We start from the raw sequence: 19,995 nt of genomic DNA, 5'->3' as shown, positions 1-19,995 counted from the left end.
GGAGAATACCACCAGGAACCGTGGAGGTTCTGACAGATTTATGACAACTACCCTCATCAATATCAATATTAGTATTCACATTAGTGTTACCTCTGTCATCTTCATGCTTATTACTACTGACTTTCTTCTCAAAAAACATTACTTTTCTTCGTGGTATTTGTCCAGTATGGTTAATCAAGAGCGGCGCCACCTGGTGGATTAATTGAGAAACACTCATTCCAACACATTAAATGTCAGTAGCAGCACTTTGTTCCAGTCAGACTAATGGCAATGACAATAAAGCACATTTTCAAAAGTAACTAAGAACTGTAATGGTATTATTAAGTACCCATATTGGTACTCTGTATCAGCAAGTACTCAAATGTAAGTACTTGTACTTGTACTCAGTCTGGAAAAAAGTGGTATTGGTGCGTCCCTAATTTCACCTACTATAAAACAGAAAAACAGAGGAAGTCTCATACATACATACTTATACAGTAATGAAAATACAATTACCATGATAAATATTGCATTCCGTCTCTAAATCTAAACATCACACACTTGACCCTTAACGCTTGTTGTCAGGTCAAGACACTTTTCCATCCATCCATGTTCCAGTTGAAGGGGGCTGTTTGTAACACACCGTGCCCTAATATTAAATACAAACTGCGCAAACATTAACATTCTCTTCACAGCCATTAGTTCATAAAGTTTAAACTAATTGTAGGGTCAAGTTTCTACTTTGATAGTGATGGCATCCTGTTCTTTGCATCAAGTATTTGTGGACAAACTGAAATTTTCCTGCCATGTTTGCTCTTTATCTGCTTAATGATTTCACAGCTGAAGTCTGTTAAAGCCTTTGCTGAAGGAGTTTCTATTTCTATTCCTCCTGTTTAATGCCAACCAGATAACCTCGGTGAAGCATTTTAAGGGCCTCTTTGACTCTTATCTGAGGTGATAACTGGTTCCCTTCTGTTTACAAAAACAAGTTCTCATGGTCTTTGTGGTTCTCCACATGTTTGGTTGAGTTTTGCTCATATGTTTTTTTTATGTGGTTTAGAGCCAATGGTGTAAAGAGGAAGATGGTTTATTCTGTCGCAGCTTGAGTTATCAGTGTCAGTTTATTATGTGGCTGGAAAGGATATTTTAGCTTAAACTCATTAAAAGTCATGATACATCCTTGAGCAGACATGACATTTTTTAAGAATATTTTTCATCAACCCTTACAGTTTTACGTGGAACTATACCAACATATTATACATATTCTTCATAAAGTGTCACAGCCAAATATTTCTTTAAGGCTCTCTATAATATTTTCTTATTGTGATGAGGATTGAAACAGTTAAACCTGCCGTGACCTACTGTAAAGGCGCTGTGTCCATTGTTGTTGTTTTTGTCTTCATCTTTATCAGCAATTTCTTCAAACATCTTCTCTGACGAAACTACTGGCCAAATTAATTTCATATTTAGTTGTATCTCCCTTGGGGGAATATCTACAAAGTTTGCGCACAGTTTTCAGAAATGTGTATTTTGGAATTTTTTATGTATTTATTTTTTATTTTTTTGCAAATTTTTGAAATATTAAAAATGTGCCATTACTTATAATGGTCCATATATGGATGACTTATAACATGGAAATGCTTAGAGATATCAATATAGTTACTAGTGAGCACTGATAAGAAGTCATATATGGATTTGTTTGATTAGCTGAGTTATCCTCCAGTATTTTTGCATTTTAGTTTTTATTTACTTAGTTACAGGATCATGTGTATTGGCATTAGTTGCAAAGAACAAAATGCATGCACCAGATTTAGCAGAGAAGATAATTTCCATCTGTTGTCCTGGATAAACAACCAACACAATAATACATCACATGGATCACAAAGTACTAATATACTGGGAGAAAAGTAGTGAAAGTACCACTCACTTCTATTGGGAGATTGATCTCCTACATTAAAACCACAGGAACTCTAACATAGTGGCAGAACCTGACAAGCTCACAAATTTAACTTGTTATTGAATCTTGATAGAACTTGCCAGTGAGATACAGGGACATCGGTCTTATTTTCTTTGGAAAAGTTTTCTTTTTCTTTGAGTAAAATACTCAACAATGCTATGACATGTGAAGAACATTTCTTCTAAAAATAGAAAACTGTCTCTTTGCGTTATCAAACCCATTGAGAATGCACAGAACAACCTTCAGTACATGGCAACATGCTCAGTGATAACTGACATCTGTAAAGGAAACCTTCTCACTGTGCATTAGCATTTGAGTGAGTCAAGTGTTGTGTGACTCGTGTGTTTCTAGTTAACATCACTGTCAGTGTTTGCCACCAGTGACATTCTGGACCTGACTTGTCCATATTGTGAATTAGGGAGCAAGGCCATTTATTGTTTGACAGTTGAAGAGTCAGTAAAAGTGTGAATGTAGTATTATTATTATTATTATTATTATTATTATTGTTTATTATTATTATTATTATTATTATTATTATTATTATTATTATTGTTGTTGTTGTTGTTATTAGTATTATTGTTTATTATTATTATTATTATTATTATTATTATTATTATTATTATTATTATTATTATTATTAGTAGTAGTAGTATTATTATTGTTTATTATTATTTATTATATATTTTTTTTTAAATATACATTTGGGCCCAGGGATATAGAACTTTTAAAAAGAACTGAAACAACTGGTTTCTACCTGTTAAAGGGAAGTTTTTCCTCGCCACTGTCACCAGTCACTAGTGTTTGCTCCTGGAGGATTCTGTTGGGTTTCTGTAAATTGGCTTAGAGTCTGGTTTTGACCAGCTCTATATGTAAAGTGTCATGAGATAACTTTTGTTATGATTTGATGCTATATAAATAAAATATGATTGATTGACTGATTGAACTGTTTTCAAAGTACTTTGATAAAGCAAACATCTCATTCACAACTGATAAGTGTGACAGCAACATCAATTAACCAAACAACTATGAACAAAGCTTAGATGAAAATAAAAATACTACAAGCAAATATAGAATTCTAAGAGGAATAATTACCTTAAACAATAATTAAATGTACCAGTATGTAGGGAATTCTATATAAATATTCGGTTGCAGCATGTAACTCTAGCAGTATATGAAGAAAGAATATAAATCAAAGCAAGTTTTATTCAAAATTAAAAAAACATTCAGAAAGCACAAATCAAGAGAGATAAATTCCTCACAATATGCCATCCACATTTTATTTTGCTGGAAAATAAATTAAAGTTTTAAAGAAATCTGTCCATGAGAATGTTAATTTTGCAGGTCTGCTCTGTGTTCCAAAAGTCGGAACGAAACATGGAGAATCAGCATTCAGTTTCTATGCTCCGTACATCTGGAACAAACTACCAGAAAATATCAGGTCTCCTGTGAGTCTGAGTTCTTTTAAGTCAAGGTTAAAGACTCACCTGTTCACTGCTGCCTTTGACTAAAAGGCTTTTTACATTTTAAATTTTATATTCTCCTTCGAAACTCTGCACTGCAACTCTTACTTTAATATGTGTGTGTTTTTATATTTTTGGGTTTCATGTGTTATTTTCTTACTTACTGTTTTTAATCACCTTTTACATGTTACTTTTGTAATGTTTTAAATGTTTCTTTTCCCCTTGTGATTGTATTTCAACGTCCTGTGTGAAGCACCTTGAATTGCCTTGTTGCTGAAATGTGCTATACAAATAAACTTGCCTTGCCATATCATTTACTTTACCTCAAATTAGAAATTTGATCTTTATCATTGACAAAGAACAGCTGAGATTTAATCATTTGTAGTAACTGTTGTAGTAGTAGTAGTAACACACTTTAAAGAATGCAAGAAATTGTTTGATATTGTTGAGTTTGTTCATATTCATTCATTCGTGTATTCATTCATTTCTGGTGTCGACGCCTTCCCAGCATGCACATAGTAACCAGTTTGAAAGGTTCAAACTACAACATATGCTATTGTTTGCTGCAAATTATATTTTTAATCAAAATATTTCACTAATTCTATTTACTTATACATGTAGTTACTTGTATCCCCAGCAGTACGACTGATTTTAGTGGTGTTTTCCATGTTTAACCTCTGTAAATAGTAAACTCTAGTCCAAACTCTGCAGCAGGTAGCCATGACTGACCGATTCCATCACGCCTGCCCGACATTTGACGAAAGAAGAATGATAAAAGAAGAAGAGGTTACCATGATGCATTGTGGGATTGATTGTATCATGCAGGTGGCTTAAGCAGCATACTGACTAATACAGTATATGGTGTATGACATGTTTGACATTCAGACTGAATACTGTTGGTCATATCAGTATCAGTGTGTAGTAATTTCTACAACCATAACCTTCACACATACAAACACACATAGAAGTTTCTGTTCAATCAGTAACTCCTATGCCATCCAGTCTATACATTAATGTGTGTGTTCACCTGGTGTTTCCTCTCAGTCTTGTATGTGCTGGCTGGTGACCTAATAATGTTTGTGCTAGTGTCAGCAGATTGGTGGATTAGTCTGGGCCACTCACTGCGCTGTGTGGTCTCCACTAAGGAGCTGCAGGTTGACGGATTAGCCATTCTCCCTCTTTCTCATCCTCCCTGTCTTTCATTGGGATAGTAGTCGGGCTTAGAGGTGTTGTGTTTGCTCAATAATTGTCCACTTGCAATGATTTATACATTAAACCGTCTCTTCTTTCGTAATGACCTGGCAATTTAATGGATACTTTTGTCATTATGGCTGAGGTTCACAGGGAAAAGAGAAGAACTCCTTTCTTTTGAGGATATTAAAAAAAAATGAGTGATATAACAGCATCTGACAGCTCAAATTCTTTCTTCAGTTTCCTTGGATTACCAAAAAAAGAGGTTCTGGAGAGTTGAGAATGCCTTTTCTGAGTATGTCTAAATGTACCTGGAACTGGCCTTTCATGGAATTCTTTACTATTCCCTCCTGGCTTTCTGCGGGAGAAGTTCACCGTTGGCTTTTTTTGGAACATTCTGGAGGACTTGAAGTGCAGATGTGATTCTTGGCAGCTCTAGGGTTGTGCAAAAAACTCCCTGTTGGATTGTGTTCAGATTTGCTGCAAAATTCCTGCTATTGTGGATTTGACTGTAGAGCAAATTTAAAGGACAGTGCGGACTTCATATGGACACAATTAGAAAACAGAATCATTAGAAACCAGCTCATAATTTTATCTGAATCACTATATATCATTAGAGAGAAAAGGATTGTTCATTACTCTAATTTTGGCCATGGTTGTAAATTGTTAACCGTTGTTAACTAGTGTTAGCCAGTGTTAACCGGTGTCCTCATGGCGTGTGAACATTGTCCTCTGACTGGAGCAGAGAAGGCTGTGTGCAGACTAGTCCACCACGGACCCAGACCACAGGCAGTTCTAAGGCCTTTACACCTGGAGCTACAGGTGTACGTGGACAAAACACGAACCAGGCAAAAGCACAGGTACAGGAGCAAAAATATATGTGATGACTGATTAGATTAGAAAATTAACAAAAACAGTGTGTTTTGAAGCTAGTTACGAAATGCTGCAACCAGCTAATACTGTCTTGTTGATTAAATTATCAATTATTTCCTGGATCACTTTTTTAATCTATAAAATATCAAAACATGGTGAAAAATGCTGTATGTCCAGATACTCATAGAGACATCGTCAACCCAAAGGTATGTTTTAGAGGAGTTAAAAAAAAAAAGCACAAAACAAGTAGCCTATCACAGAACTTTTTTGTTTTAAAATGACTGAAACTATACTAAAATGGTTGCTGATTAATTATAGATAACTAATGGATTTGTTGAAGTTATAGAAATAAGTTTAAACCACTTGGATGTTTCATCTTGTCTTTCAGGTAAATCTAGGGTACATATGTTGCTTTTAATGCATTTAATTGCACCATTTGGAAAAGAGATTAGATTCCAGGACAATCCTTGATTAACTCTACATTCTACTACTTTATCTGGAATTTAGTGCCTCAACCAAGTTTAAGGGACTTTACTTTATCCTGGATTATACAATGAATCTGGACTCTGCTGAAGGGAACTCACAGATTAAGCCTTGATGTGTATCTTTCGGAAATCCAAAATTGAAAGCATCCTAATTAGGATTGTACTAATTATCAGTTCAGGGAGTGGCTGAATGTACTTACTAGCAATGAAAATAAATGACATAAAAAAATAAAAAAAATCTTACTTTGACTCACCTAGATTTTTGACAGTTTGGTGTTCAGCTCTAAATTCATTGAGTTCTATTTTTTCTTTTTAGGAACATTACTGAGTCAGTCTTAACTCCAGCGTATCTCTAAATGATCCTACTCTTCTCATGACCACATTCACTTTGTGCATGATGTGGAAATGCTTTGTTTAGTTGGATGTGCTTTCTATCACACCTGGCTTCATTCAGTCAGGTTCATTAGAATTTCACTGATACAGTATGTCCTTGTTAGACTTGTTAATGGGTGCAAAGCAGACGCCCAGTTGCATCGCCTTGGTCAATGATGCAGCTGTTGCCACGGTGACAGAGGCATCATAGTGGTGGATGGGAAGCTCCACGTGACTTGGCTCATTTTTTATCTGGCACATCTGTATTTTTTTTTCACATCAGTTGGAAATGGAGCAGAGACAACATTAAGGTCCTTGAATTGGATCCAAATATTTACCTAAATGATTTGATTTGCTTATTTTCTTATAGTTGAAATCGACAATTGTTCAGTTAGATTCATCCAACTATGACCAGATGAGAACAAGAACGAACAGAAAGTACAACATCTTTTCAGCGCCTTAGATTCAGTTGCTACGGCTACAGTCCATCAATATGGCTAGACCTTGTTGTCATGGTGATGCTGCCAATTTGTTAGTCACTGTAAGAGGATGCTGGACAGACACTGTAAATCGTGTCCACGTTACAGTACACTGTGTATGCACTCAGGTGTTTTTTCTCCCTCTTTGTGTTGTATTCAGGATGGAGGCTTCCTGTTTGGAGTTGGCCTTGGAAGGAGAACGACTGTGCAAAGCAGGAGACTTTAAAGGTGGAACAGCGTTTTTCGAAGCAGCCGTGCAGGTTGGAACAGAAGATCTGAAGACCCTCAGTGCCATTTACAGCCAACTGGGAAACGCCTACTTTTATCTGAAGGAGTACGGCAAAGCTTTGGAGTACCACAAGCATGACCTTACTTTGGCCAGGTGAGTATCTGACCAGGAGAAAAGTAAAGGTAACGGCATGAAATGTGTTGTTTCAGTTTTTCCATAATGGGAGAAGCAAGATCTGTTTCTGCATTAAAAGATATATTCATCTATATATCTACTTGGAAATAGGCATCTGCTTGATGAAGCTGTTCAGTTTTACATATGTTTACAGCAGATGAAAGTGTATAATGTATATCTGAGTAAACATGGATGTAGTAGATTATAGGTTTAACTAGGGCAGGGTGATATGACAAAAAACATGATCTCTATATTATATCTTATATTAGTCAATATCAATATTATACACAACCTGGACTAAAAAGTCTCCACCTGGATTTAACTAAAAATTGTCTTAATCCTTTCAGTGGGTAATTACTGCAGTGATTAATTTGTTTTATCTGCAATAGGTTCATTAACCCTTGAAGAGATGCAGTGAGTAGCTTTTCATTTGATAGAGAACTTAAAGACCGGATAATACCACGACTGACTGGACTCACTGGGCTTGGCTCAGGAACAGGACACATCGTTTTCACACATAGATCGACCAACAGACTTTAGACCTGAACCCCACTGAGGATCTTTGGCATGGAGGAGACTTTACTTAGGCCTCGGTCACAAAGATTCTTATGAACGATGGGTTCACAAGAATCTCCCAGTTCGTATGAAATCTGGAGTTCATAGACATTTGTGGAGGGAGCATTGGTTTGTTACAGTCGTCTTACGAAGTTGGTACAACTGCCGTTCAAATTGCAAGAGCAACTTGAGGCCTCCGTGAAAAAATGACTTGATGTCTTGTATGAAGACCGTTCTTCATAATGGTACCTTGGGACCTTCCTACGTCATACCTACGGCCACTTCATGAACTGTTTTGTTGTAAGGTGGCCGTATGGCACCCCTATGTGCAACTCATGGCACTCTCAAGTCATTGGTAGGAAGATTTTATGCTTTTTCAGAATATTTAGATTGGAATATAAACAGTGGCCGTGTACTCTAAAAGTCCCATGTCGTGATCATTGCATTCAAGATGGTATAATGCCCGCAAGACTGAAACTTCTACAGCTGCGAAACGAAGAAGAGGAAGATCAAGCGGTTGTGGCGGGACATTCCAAAATATTTATGTAAAAAAATGCTTAAAGCTATACCGTATGATGTGGCATTTTTACACTTTTCTTTTGTCATCTTAAAATGCTCCTAATAAGTGTGTGTCAAACTAAAATGTAAAAGAAATCCACCAGGTATTGAAACTCAAAAATGTTTAGTTCTCTTATATTTCTAATAAAAGTCTGACCAATCATTTTAGTCGGTCCGAATAAAATAATTGGCCGAACCTGACTGAGCCTCCTGTCAATCATCCATTACGGCCGTTCAGCATCCGATCCATTATCGCCGTCTCACATCCGATATGTGTTCCTCTGAATCTGACGCTTCACTGGCGCTGCTTCTCCTGTCACTGACCACAGTCTACTGTCTAGGATGTGTTTGGATAGAACTGACATGCACATGTGGAAGGGAAAAAACGGATTTATGAACAGAAACAACTGAGGGGCACAAACGGGAGTCTGATGAATGAAGGATGGAGATAAAAGTCTGGAAGTCAGCTGTACTGGACTGACCAGGTCTGCATAAAGCTCAGCTTTTATGATGGTGGGACTCATACAGGTACATGTACATGGTGTCACACAATGTAAGATGATGTAGGATGATTATTGTATGGACTATGAAACTTCAAATGTCCACGGAAAATTCGCGGAGGCCGCGCGTTCACAGTGCGCGCGCCCATCCCGTGGGCACTGCAGTGAAGACACTGACCCAGTACTGCACAGACCAGGTCTACTGATGGAACAGGAGCCGTGGGCCCGCGGCAGGTGGATGATGCATCTGATTACTGAGGGAGGGGTCCGCGGACACGCCAAAACGGACCGGACCTCCACCTCTGCTTCCTTCTCTATTTCCATCGCGCATCAGATGAGAGGAGGAGGAGCCTCAGTGCTCAGGCAGAGGGAAGGGGGCGGGGCTTTGGAGGGAGGGGGGTTGTTCATGTTCAAACTTTTACTAAGTGCTGTGAGAAATGCCACATCGGTAGGTAGAGCTTTAATGTAGCTTAATGCCTGAGAACAGTGGTCAATCATCACCAAAGTTTGTGTGGACATCTCTGGTCTTTCCCACTTTCACCTCTGCAAAAATCGCAACAAACCCAATTTTATGGATGTTGTTGTCCGTTTCCCTCTCCATAGGCGCACATTATAGAGAAAAAGATTAATGTAGCTTAATGTCCAAAAAACAGCAGTCGATAATCACCAAATTGTACATGGACATCTCTAGTCATGTCCAATTTCACTTCTCCAAAAATCAAAAGGAAAATCCCAATATTATGGGTTCCAAACATTAAGCTACGTTAAGCTTTTTTACATGAAGTGTTTTAGAACTTTTGGTCTGGCAGCAGCAGAGCCATTTAGTTATTTTTCCGTAGGTAACATAATAAAGTAATAAGGTAGACGTTTGAGGAACATTGCTATATGAGGTAATGTGATGTCAAGTCAAAGATGACAAGTTTATGTTTTATGTGTTTGGGATCATGCGCTGTCCATGGTGCTGACTTACACACTCCTGTAGAGAATATGTGGGGCATCCCCATGGTCAGACTCCACTACAGACTGCTCAGGTGGTTCTGGCTGTGGGTTAGGCTGTGGGTTTCTCCTCTCCTCATCCCTATCCTTCCTCTTCCTCCCCATTGTGGGCAACTTTGTGAATCGTTAGTGTAACTGTTTTTTGACCGTAGAAATCTGTAAAATGAAGATTTGTATACAACCCCCCCACCCCACTCCCCAAAAAAATGCCACAAATGCTGCATGAATGATATACCACTGCCTATTAGGAACACCTTGTGTCCACCTTAAGAATGCCGTGCCAATTTCTGTCTGTACATCCGTTCATGTGAATGCCATAAGGGGCACCTAATAACAACATAATGTATTATTGCGATCTACTTGTGGCCACCGTAGGAACATGTGGTTCTGGAATGGCCATCTGATCCACAAATGTCATGCGTTCTTCTTAGTTTGTTCCCAAGGCATTCATTAGCGTGCCCTATGAAAGAGGATTTTGTTGCGCGTTCATTGAAAATCTTGCACAAGATCATCCACCTGGCTAGGAAGGGTCTGCAAACTCTGCATTCTTATAACGCTGCCTTGAGAAGGTCTTATGAAATAGTCCATAAATCGTTTGCATGGTGTTCGTAGCTGTTTGTTACGGCATTTGTGACCGAGGCATTAATAGTTCGACTTTCATCATCAATACATGAAAATTTATGTTGTGTCAATTATCGCGTCATTACATAAGTGTTTGTTCCACAGTCAATGAGTTCTGTAATCAAAGCTCAAGACTTTCAAATTAACTATTATGAGGCTGGGCAGTATATATAGTATATATTTATAAAATCTTTCCAGGTGGAAGATTATCCATGATGCCTGAAGGCTAAAGACAGGTTCATAGGCTAAACCCTCTAATATTAACACGGGCCACATTTTCATCCTCTGACTGTACATGACAGATGACTAAGAACTACAATATATTTAAACAAAGGAAATCGAGGATGAGTGTAGAACATTCTTTCTTTAAACATTGTTTTTGGCCACTTTATTATAGATATCTGAATTAAAAGGTCCAGAGTTTACAAATGGCACTAAATACATTCTTGTTCCTCTGAAAACAGCAATATTTATTCCTTCAGTATGTGAAAGGAGTTGTTCCAGTAGATCGGGGGTATTCAAATCCGGTCCTCAAGGGCTGGTATCTTGCATGTTTTAGATATTTCCCTCTTCCAGCACACCTGGTTCAGTTAATGATCAGCTTATCATCAAGCTTTGCAGAAGCCTGATACTGATGTAATGGCTTCCAGGTGTGGTGGAAGAGGGAAATATCAACAACATGCAGGATATTGGCCCTTGAGGACCGGCTTTAAATACCCCTGCAGTGGAGTATTTATGTAGGCAATTCTTTGAGTCATTACAGTACCAAAATATTCAATTTGTTCAGATTTTACAGTCTAGCTAATCTAGCAGCTATTGGGGATCACTAACCAGTAAAACAACAGCCAGTCAGTCCTCTACTTTTAGTTCAGGTTCCACAGATATATATACAATAACTGAAATAAAAGGATGTGCAAAACTATGGCTTAAACAAAGACAAATGTGTGAACACTGATTCATATCTTGGCATCATTAACTGCCATTTGGCTTTTGTTGTGTAGTTCTCATTATCTTTCTTGTATCCCACACTATTCAACGCCTTTACTCATCACCAGTCTGTGTAACTGTTAATGCTTGTATTAATGTTGTTTTGTAAAAACCAAAAAAGAGACGAGATGGACAAATGACCAACGGCCAGAGATCGTATATACAGACACTACATCCATTATATTCTTTCTAAATGTAACACCTCTCATCCGTGTTGTCCCTCTCAGGTGAATTAAAATGTTAATACAGATGATCACAGAGCTGCTCAATAAAGAGCTTTAATTGAACACATTCCACAGATTTTATTTGTTTTCTCAAATGTGCAAACAGTTTGAAGCCCCGACTGTGCAGACCACATAAAAGGCAGTTCATTATGTTGATATTTACTTCAACAAAGAGCGTCTGAGGATAAAAGTGAGGGGACGTCCATACTTTCATAGCTGTCAACCACCAGCTGGGTGTTTTAGCTCATATGAGTAATCCTCCCGTCCCCCTGCGGCGACTGCAGCTGCTGTTTCAGCAGGGAAGTGATTAAAGACCCCGTTGAGATTTACCTTGTTACATTACCATCGTACCAGGGCCGCTGGGACCTGTTCCTAAGAAGTAAGCAACCAATTACAAATGAACTGTAGAGAATCTCCCAATTAAGTCCTGTTACAAAACCTCAACCACATCAGTAATGAAATGAACACAGAGGAAATCTATAGTGTTTTCTTTTACTGTCACACTCCACTAATGTGTTTTCTCACTTTCTCAGGACAATAGGAGACAGAATTGGAGAAGGAAAAGCCAGTGGTAACCTCGGTAACACGTTAAAAGTGTTGGGGCGCTTTGACGAGGCTGTTGTCTGCTGCCAAAGACACCTAGATATTTCACAAGAGCAGGGCGACAAGGTAACACTCAGTTTATGGCACCTCATCAAAACTCTGAAATCCAGAATTTACTCTTGACTTTGCTGAAGACGCTTTATCTGACACCTCAGGTTTATCTATGAGGTGGTTTATTTATCATCCCACTTACTCACAGAGCTGTCCTCCTTGGGTTTTGATGAGCTTCTCTCATCTGCCTGCAGGTCGGAGAGGCCAGAGCGCTGTACAACATAGGGAACGTGTTTCATGCTAAAGGCAAACAGCAGCTGTGGGGCTGCACCCAGGAACCAGGAGACCTGCCCCCCGACGTCAGAGACACCCTGCAGAGGGCAACAGGGTTTTATGAGTATGTACCTTTAACTGTGCTTGTAACACTACAATACAGTCATAAAATGGATAAAAAAGCTTTTCTACTTTCAGATTTTTATCACTAGCATAACAGCACTGTTGACTAAATGATCCAGTCACAAGCCTGACGGTGGATGCAGGAGATTTTATTTGGATCACTGAAGCCATGTTTTCACTACGTGATAACGGCTCGACTTGACTCGATTCTGCCTTTTTGTGTTTTCATTATGTAAAAGTACCTGGAATCATCTGGTACACGGTACTATTTTTTTAGTATCTGTTCGACCGAGGTTCCAAAACAGGTGAAGAGATACTATAAAGTGACGTGTAAACACTGTAGACCACTGGTTGGTCAGAGAATTGTCTCTGCGTCAGTGTGTCATCAATGCGCGGCCGGCCCACAAAACAACACCACAATCCTTGGTAGCCAATGAAAAGATCCAGTGTGAGCTTGATGGGGCAACATGCAACGAGCGAGTTTATTAGCAACTCTCAGAGCAGATGACAGCACATGGTTACCAAAGGACCTTCGTGCAATGCCGGGAGAAGATGAAGAAATTACACGCAGCGTCGCTATGACTCCCAGGTACTCTAAAGTCGATACTATCCTTTAATGGAAATAGTACCTGAGTTGAGTCGAGTCAAGCCGAGCCGGTACCACGTAGTGGAAATGTGGCTTTTTGATACTAGTGAATGTTTACATTGTTGGATACTTGGACACTTTGCACTTAGTACTTGGTGCTAAACCAGACTAGGGCGATGCAAGAGAAAAAGTTTTTGAGAAAAGTTCATCTGCAGTTTTTTTTTTTTTTCCCCAAAAAAGAGCTGTATGCAGCTGAACAGCCAAGTGGCATTTAGCCTCATATTATATGCATATTCCACAGTCCTTATGTAAAACCCAGAGAAGGAGGTGAATAAATGGAAGTTTAATGGGCTGAACAGGACTAAACTTGTGTAAGAAAACAAACAAAAAGAAAGACTAAACGGATGTCTCAAGGTTACCAACTTCACATTACTTTATAAGGTGATACAAGAACAGCACTAAAAATAGAAATGTTCTGTTTTTGCTCAAATTTGAGTAATGATTTATGCATGAGGAACTTTGAATCAGGTCATTTTTTTTCTATAGTTATGTGTTTCTGTAAATCTTTGTGAAGTCCTGATTCAGTTTCATTTTTAATTCCGTCTGTTGCTGAAGATTTCAGTTTATTTTCATCAGACCGCTGACACATTTTCCTAATCATGTTAATGTTTCAAATGTCTTCTGGCAAACTCCAGTCTCACATTTTTCTCGCAGCCATTTTCATGAAATACTGCACTGGCTGTTCTTTTCCAAAGACTTTGTCTTGCAGAAAAACAGTACACAACAGCTTAAAAAAAACTTTTTTGGATGATCGACCTTATGAGAGTGGAGTGGACCTTATAATCCTAATGCAGTGTTAAAATGAAGCAGTACCTGCTGTTTCTGAAGGTTTGTACATGTAAATGAGCTTTGGGAATAAAAATAGCAGGGCTCAATTTGTGTTGCCTGGATAAATAAACCCATAATAAAATCTCATTTCATTATATAATTAAAGCCCATTATAATCTTTGTATTAACATTAAGAGGTGGCTTTGTCAAAGGTGACAGAAAGGATGCTTACCTCTTCATAATAGAGGATACATAATGATGCATTCATTATTTTCCTCATTAATTTAATCTACTATATGTAAAATACTCTGCTTCTGCACTGATAATGAAAATCTGCACCTGGTTGATTCTTAAAGTAGCTGATCATATTTTCAGCCTCATCTGTAACACAGCAGAGCTAGGCCTACTTTAACCCATAAAGACCCAGTGATACTTTTGTGTCAGTTCCCAAATGATTTTTTTTTCTCTTTAACCTTTCTTAAGTGATTGATGACCATTTAACATAATATTGTCCTCTGTATTTTGCATTTTTCAAAGCAAATCATGTATTTTCCAATATTTTATTTCCTATATTTAATTAAGATGTTCATGAAAACTCAGAATAAACTTAAAGGTTATTATATCAAAACAGAAAAAACAGAAGAAAAAAAACCCTTTTCAGCAAAGACATGAAGAACTGAACATACTGTAAATTCAAGAAAAAATGTGGAAAATATGACTTTTCCAACAAAATATTAACCGAATATAAAACGAGTGTGTCCAGCCACTGTCACTGATCCAACTCCATGGGTTTTAGTGGTGAATCAATGTTGTAGAAGATGACAGTGTTTGCACATTCACTACAGAGCCTCTGAATGTCCAAATGGGTCATATCTGATGATGATGAAAAGATGACAAACTGTTTCACACCAATTATTTACATGGATTGCTAGGATTAGTGGATCAACAGGTATTTAAATATTTTAGATCAGTAGATGCTTTTGGTTACCAGTGGATGTTTGGATCTTTATGGGTTAAGCTTGCATTAGTTTGACTCTGTATTAAACTTTTATGAATCTCTAAACTGCAGTTAATGTAAGATTTAATGAGTATTGATGAACGAATTAAAGACACATTGCTTAACAGCTTATCATTCTATTAATAATCATAAACATCCATATATGTCTAATAAACTGTGCTTGTCTCTGTAGGATGAATCTGTGTTTGGTTAAAGAACTCGGTGACAGAGCTGCTCAGGGGCGGGCCTACGGTAACCTGGGCAACACTCACTACCTGTTGGGAAACTTTGTCGAAGCAATCAAATTCCACCGTCAGGTGAGACATCATTATGTAATGTTATTGGAGCGTACGCATAAGAGTTATCATGACCATGTGTCATTAGAATAGCAGCTGGCGTTTACTCTGGATAAAGGCTATTCACTGTGTATGTGTCATCATCTTATGTCTAAACTAGCTTCACTTAAATTTGAAGAGGGCCTTTAAAAAAGTAGTAGTAAAACCCCAGACCTCACAAATACTGTGTAAAAAACTAACATGATTTTACCAGAGGGAACCTTTAGCTTCACTGTTTTTGTAGTTTTGTAATGATCTAACGTGTTTATTTCTTGGCGTTTTTATTAAGGTATAACAAGAAAATCTGTCATGTATTTGGAGTCTTACAAACACACAGTGAAACAGAACTGGATTCAACAGGCAGTCATTATTTATTTTGACCTCTGTTAAGGCCATTGTGGGCATAAACAATTCTACCTCAAATGTATTAATAGTTCAATTCAATTGAATGAGCTTTGCTGGCATGAATCAAAAATCAAATGGGTTTTGCTCTTACCATCCAATCAGAGGAAGGATAAATGCTGACAACATTGGGGGCTGGTCCTGTGAGGTGAAATTGAAATCTGATTGGTTAAAGGAACAGTCCTGATGTTTTACAGTTTAAATTACATGTGCCTTCACTACTCATTCTGAAGGCCCAGGGCAGATTAGATTAACCATGGCAACACATACAGACTGAAATCTGATTGGACAAAATATCTCACATCCACATACATGTACTGGAACCAGTGCAGCTGAGAGAAATGCCAAGAAATGAAAAGAATCGTCTACTGGGAATAAATTAAAACAATTTCATGGAACAAATATCAGAATTTAGGTCGTACATGTAGGTCAGTGTTTGTGATGATGTTTACACCAGCAGAGAAGGCCTTGCTGGCCCTGACGGCCCACCACTGATGAAATGTATGGTATGATCACTGTAACCCTGCTAAAACAACAACCCTCCTGTTGGTTTAATAGTTGTGTTCATATCATTGGTTTGCCTTTAAACCATTCATTTGCATTCATGCTGTTTCGGGTTCTGGTGGCTTTTGCTCATGTCTGATAAATATGCAAAGCGTGCCATCATCTGGTTCTACTTCATTTACATGTTCTTGTGTCTTTTAAAGGCCCAAAGCAAATAAGTGGTTACTACAAAATTGTGGTTTACTGTGGCAGTGTGATGTGTTTTCATGAGTGGAACTTGTTTGACACTTTCAGATTTGAAATCGTTTATATGTTTCATGCATTTCACTTTGACTGGGAGTCACCTAATGTGCCTTCAGTCTGGTTAAACTTATATAAAATATCCAAACTTACACAGATACAAAATTGCTGGTATTGATGACAGTGAATATAGATGAGGTGCTCAGTCAGTACCGTGAACAATTTTTTTGTGGAATAATGATGTTTAACAGCTATTCATAAAAGACTAACTAGGATCAGGCCTGTCACATGATCACATCATATACAATAATTGTTGTTAATGATGATATTGTCTTATTCATTTCATGCCACCAGTATAATAGAGGCCTAATAATAATTTATTATACACACATAGATTGCTGTATGAAGACCTATTTATTAGGCCTGTAACGGTACACGTACCAAACCGAACCGTTTCGGTACACACCTGTTCGGTTCGGTACACAGCTGTGCCGAAATGGCACAGTATGTTGAGAAAAAGAAAAAGGAACAAAAGACGCTGTTTGATGCGGAACTTTAAATCTGCGCAAGTTCCACATGGACATATGGAAGGACGCGCACATTGACCCGAAATATGAAATAGCAGCTGATATAAGGTAAAAAAAAAAAAAAAAAATATGATGTGAACCTGGAAGGAATAGATTGAAGACCCTCCGCCATCATTACAGTACCGTTTGGGATCAGTTCAGGTCCCGGTGAAAGACAACAACGGTGAAAGAATCGTTAATAAGACGGACGTTGTTTACCACCTATGAACTACGGTAGTTCTAAAACACTTACACTAGCTCTGTCTGTCTGTGTGTCTCTCTCTCTCTCTCTCTCTCTCTCTCTTTCTCTCTCTCACGCATGCTGTATAACAGAGGAATAGAACCCGGAGTTAGACGTTTAAAGTATATAAAGTTTCACTTGTTTTTCACGCCAGCGTTAGGTACCTTAGTTATGGACCCCCCCACCCCAGCTCCGACCAAAAAAAAAAAAAAAAAAACATCCCCCTGACAAATCGCACGCGCGCGCACACATACACAAAGTGGCCTAAACAGTTTGTTCTCTGTCCTAAAATAAATAATTTGGTTAATTTTTTGTTGTCAGTGTTGCTCTTCAGTTTGTTTAAAGAGAATACCAGTTTGTCCTCTTGTTAATGTTGCACTTCATGTGGAATTTTTTTGGTATTTTTATGCAGATTGTGAACTGACAGAACTGTGATTTGATTTTCGTTGTTTATTCGAAACTACCTGTCAGGGAAAAGTGCAATACTAATGTTTAAAACACGTAGTAATATTAATAATTTATTTTATTTTGTATTTTGATTTATAGCAGCAGAATTATATTCCTGTTTTTCTATATTCTATTGTGTCCAAAAATTGGGGAAAACATTTTTCAAAAATTCATAAATGTATTAAAGACATTTTGAGGGGTTTTCTTTCTTCTCATACCGAACCGAAAAAAAAAAAAAAAAACGAACCGGGGCTTTCAAAACCGAAAATGTACCGAACTGAAAATTTTGTATACCATTACAAGCCTACTATTTATAGGTGTTTAACTCTAGAGCACATGCATAAATATTGTGTTTCTGTTCACCATTGATGCATTGTAAACAGAAATTGCATTATTAACTTGAAAAATGCAAAGCTCATCACTTAAACAGAAGGTAGAATGTCTATTACTGATAGGTATTAACACGGTGGAAGCACCTCATATGGAAAACATGGGGAAACTGATGAAAATATGGCATCTCTGTTAGTTTCATCCAGGTATTTTTACCCATAAAGCCCCAAACATCCACTGTCGACCAAAAGCATCCACTGATCTAAACTGTTTAATACCTGTTGATCCATTTATCCTATTAACACATGTAAGTAATTGGTGTGAAATGCAGTTTGTCATTTTTTCATGGTCATCAGATATGACGCATTTGGACGTTCAGAGACTCCGTAGTTACCGTGGAAAAACCATCATCTTTTACAACATTGATTCCCTAGTAAAACCCATGGAGTTTGACAAATGACAGTGGATGGAAATACTTGATTTATGTTCAAGTATGGATTTCTTTGCTGAAAAAGTCCGTTTTTTTTTTCAGTTTTCTCTGTTTCTGATATTATAACCCTCAACTTTAATCTGAGCTTTAATGAACATCTACATAATCAGTAAATGAAATATAAGAAAAAACTTGACTTTCACTGAAAGTTTTGCAAAATACAGAGGATGATATTACAATAAATTCTGATAAATCACTTAAGAAAGGTTAAATAGAGAGAAAAAAATAATTTGGGAACTGCCACAAAAGTCCCACTGGGTCTTTATGGGTTAACCCAGGTGAACAGGGATGATTATTCAGCATAGTTGTGGTTTGTCGTAACTGTGACAGGCCGAATTAGGAAACAGTTTCTCCATGTGCTGTCGATTCTGCCTCTTTATGTTTTCAGTAGAGCACAGTTTGTTTCATGCTAAGAGCTGATCCTGCATGGAAAAAAGGAAGAAATCTGGTTTTGTGGTGAATCACTTCCAAGTATGACTCCAGGCTGCCTCTCTGCACGTTTCCTGTCACTCTCTATTATAAGATCTGTCTTTCCTTTTGGGGTAAAGCTATTTCACCTCTTTTTCTCGTTAGTCTATCAGTGTGCCTTTCATGAAAGCACACTGTTTCTAAAGGGAAACCAAAGGAGCTGATTTCAACAGCTCTAGTCATGGCATCATCTATCCAACAACTCTCGCATCCTGAACTTGTAGAACTCCAGTCATTTACACCTTGTCTTGTCACCCACAGCGATTATCCATCGCCAAAGAATTTGGTGACAAAGCAGCTGAACGGCGAGCCTACAGTAACCTTGGAAATGCCTTGATATTCCTGGGCCAGTTCAACACGGCCACCGAGTACTACAGGTGAGAAAAGAGCACATACTGACATCTAGTGGAGAAAAAGTGAAGTGCACAGTAGTTCACTGAGATTTCCTTCTTTGTAAACTAGTCCTTCTTTGACAACATTTGTACATCATGAATGGAACCATCTAGAGAGTGTGAAGACTGTGTCATCTCACACAGTTTATTAGTTTAACCATTTTAGCATGGATCTGCTGCTTTTTTTTTATTTTAATTGGTTTCTTATGTGAAACACTATCTGAATTTTATCAGAATCAGAAAACTTTTTTAATCCCAGGGGGAAATTATTGGGTGTTACAGTCACTTCATTCAAGTTTAATAAAAAGTAGCAGGAAAGAAATGGTCAATACAACAGAAAAAAGAAAAAGTCTAGTCTCACTATCTGTAGAATTTAAATTGACTCATGTTAATGTTCAGCTTTAATTATGTACATTTGTACAAGCATTAAGCAACATGTATAATATATAATATATGTATAAACAACATGGATAATATATGTGCCTACATTTATACAAGTTACACATTTCCCTAAAAAGTATCATTGCAGTGTCAGTGGT

The 19,995-nt window shown here is 37.7% G+C and overlaps 1 protein-coding gene across 3 annotated transcripts in view; it reads left to right on the top strand.

Annotated features, from left to right (window-relative positions):
• The window catches only part of gpsm1b (G protein signaling modulator 1b), a 51,097-nt gene that overhangs the window by 9,299 nt on the left and 21,803 nt on the right, over positions 1-19,995 (top strand). For 2 of the 3 annotated variants that reach the window (XM_030148666.1, XM_030148665.1), the window contains exons 1-6: positions 4,565-5,447; positions 6,957-7,178; positions 12,174-12,309; positions 12,489-12,631; positions 15,235-15,358; positions 19,326-19,441. In XM_030148666.1, coding sequence (XP_030004526.1) covers positions 5,299-5,447; positions 6,957-7,178; positions 12,174-12,309; positions 12,489-12,631; positions 15,235-15,358; positions 19,326-19,441 — 890 coding nt within the window. In that variant the 5' untranslated portion in view covers positions 4,565-5,298. Of the gene's footprint in view, positions 1-4,564; positions 5,448-6,956; positions 7,179-12,173; positions 12,310-12,488; positions 12,632-15,234; positions 15,359-19,325; positions 19,442-19,995 lie in introns of those variants that run through there. The other variant, XM_030148667.1, reaches the window with a different exon arrangement.

Source organism: Sphaeramia orbicularis, chromosome 12 (assembly GCF_902148855.1).
Source record: "Sphaeramia orbicularis chromosome 12, fSphaOr1.1, whole genome shotgun sequence".
Lineage (NCBI taxonomy): Eukaryota > Metazoa > Chordata > Actinopteri > Kurtiformes > Apogonidae > Sphaeramia > Sphaeramia orbicularis.
Note: the sequence above shows the minus strand (reverse complement) of the source record. Positions and strands in the feature narration are given on the sequence as shown.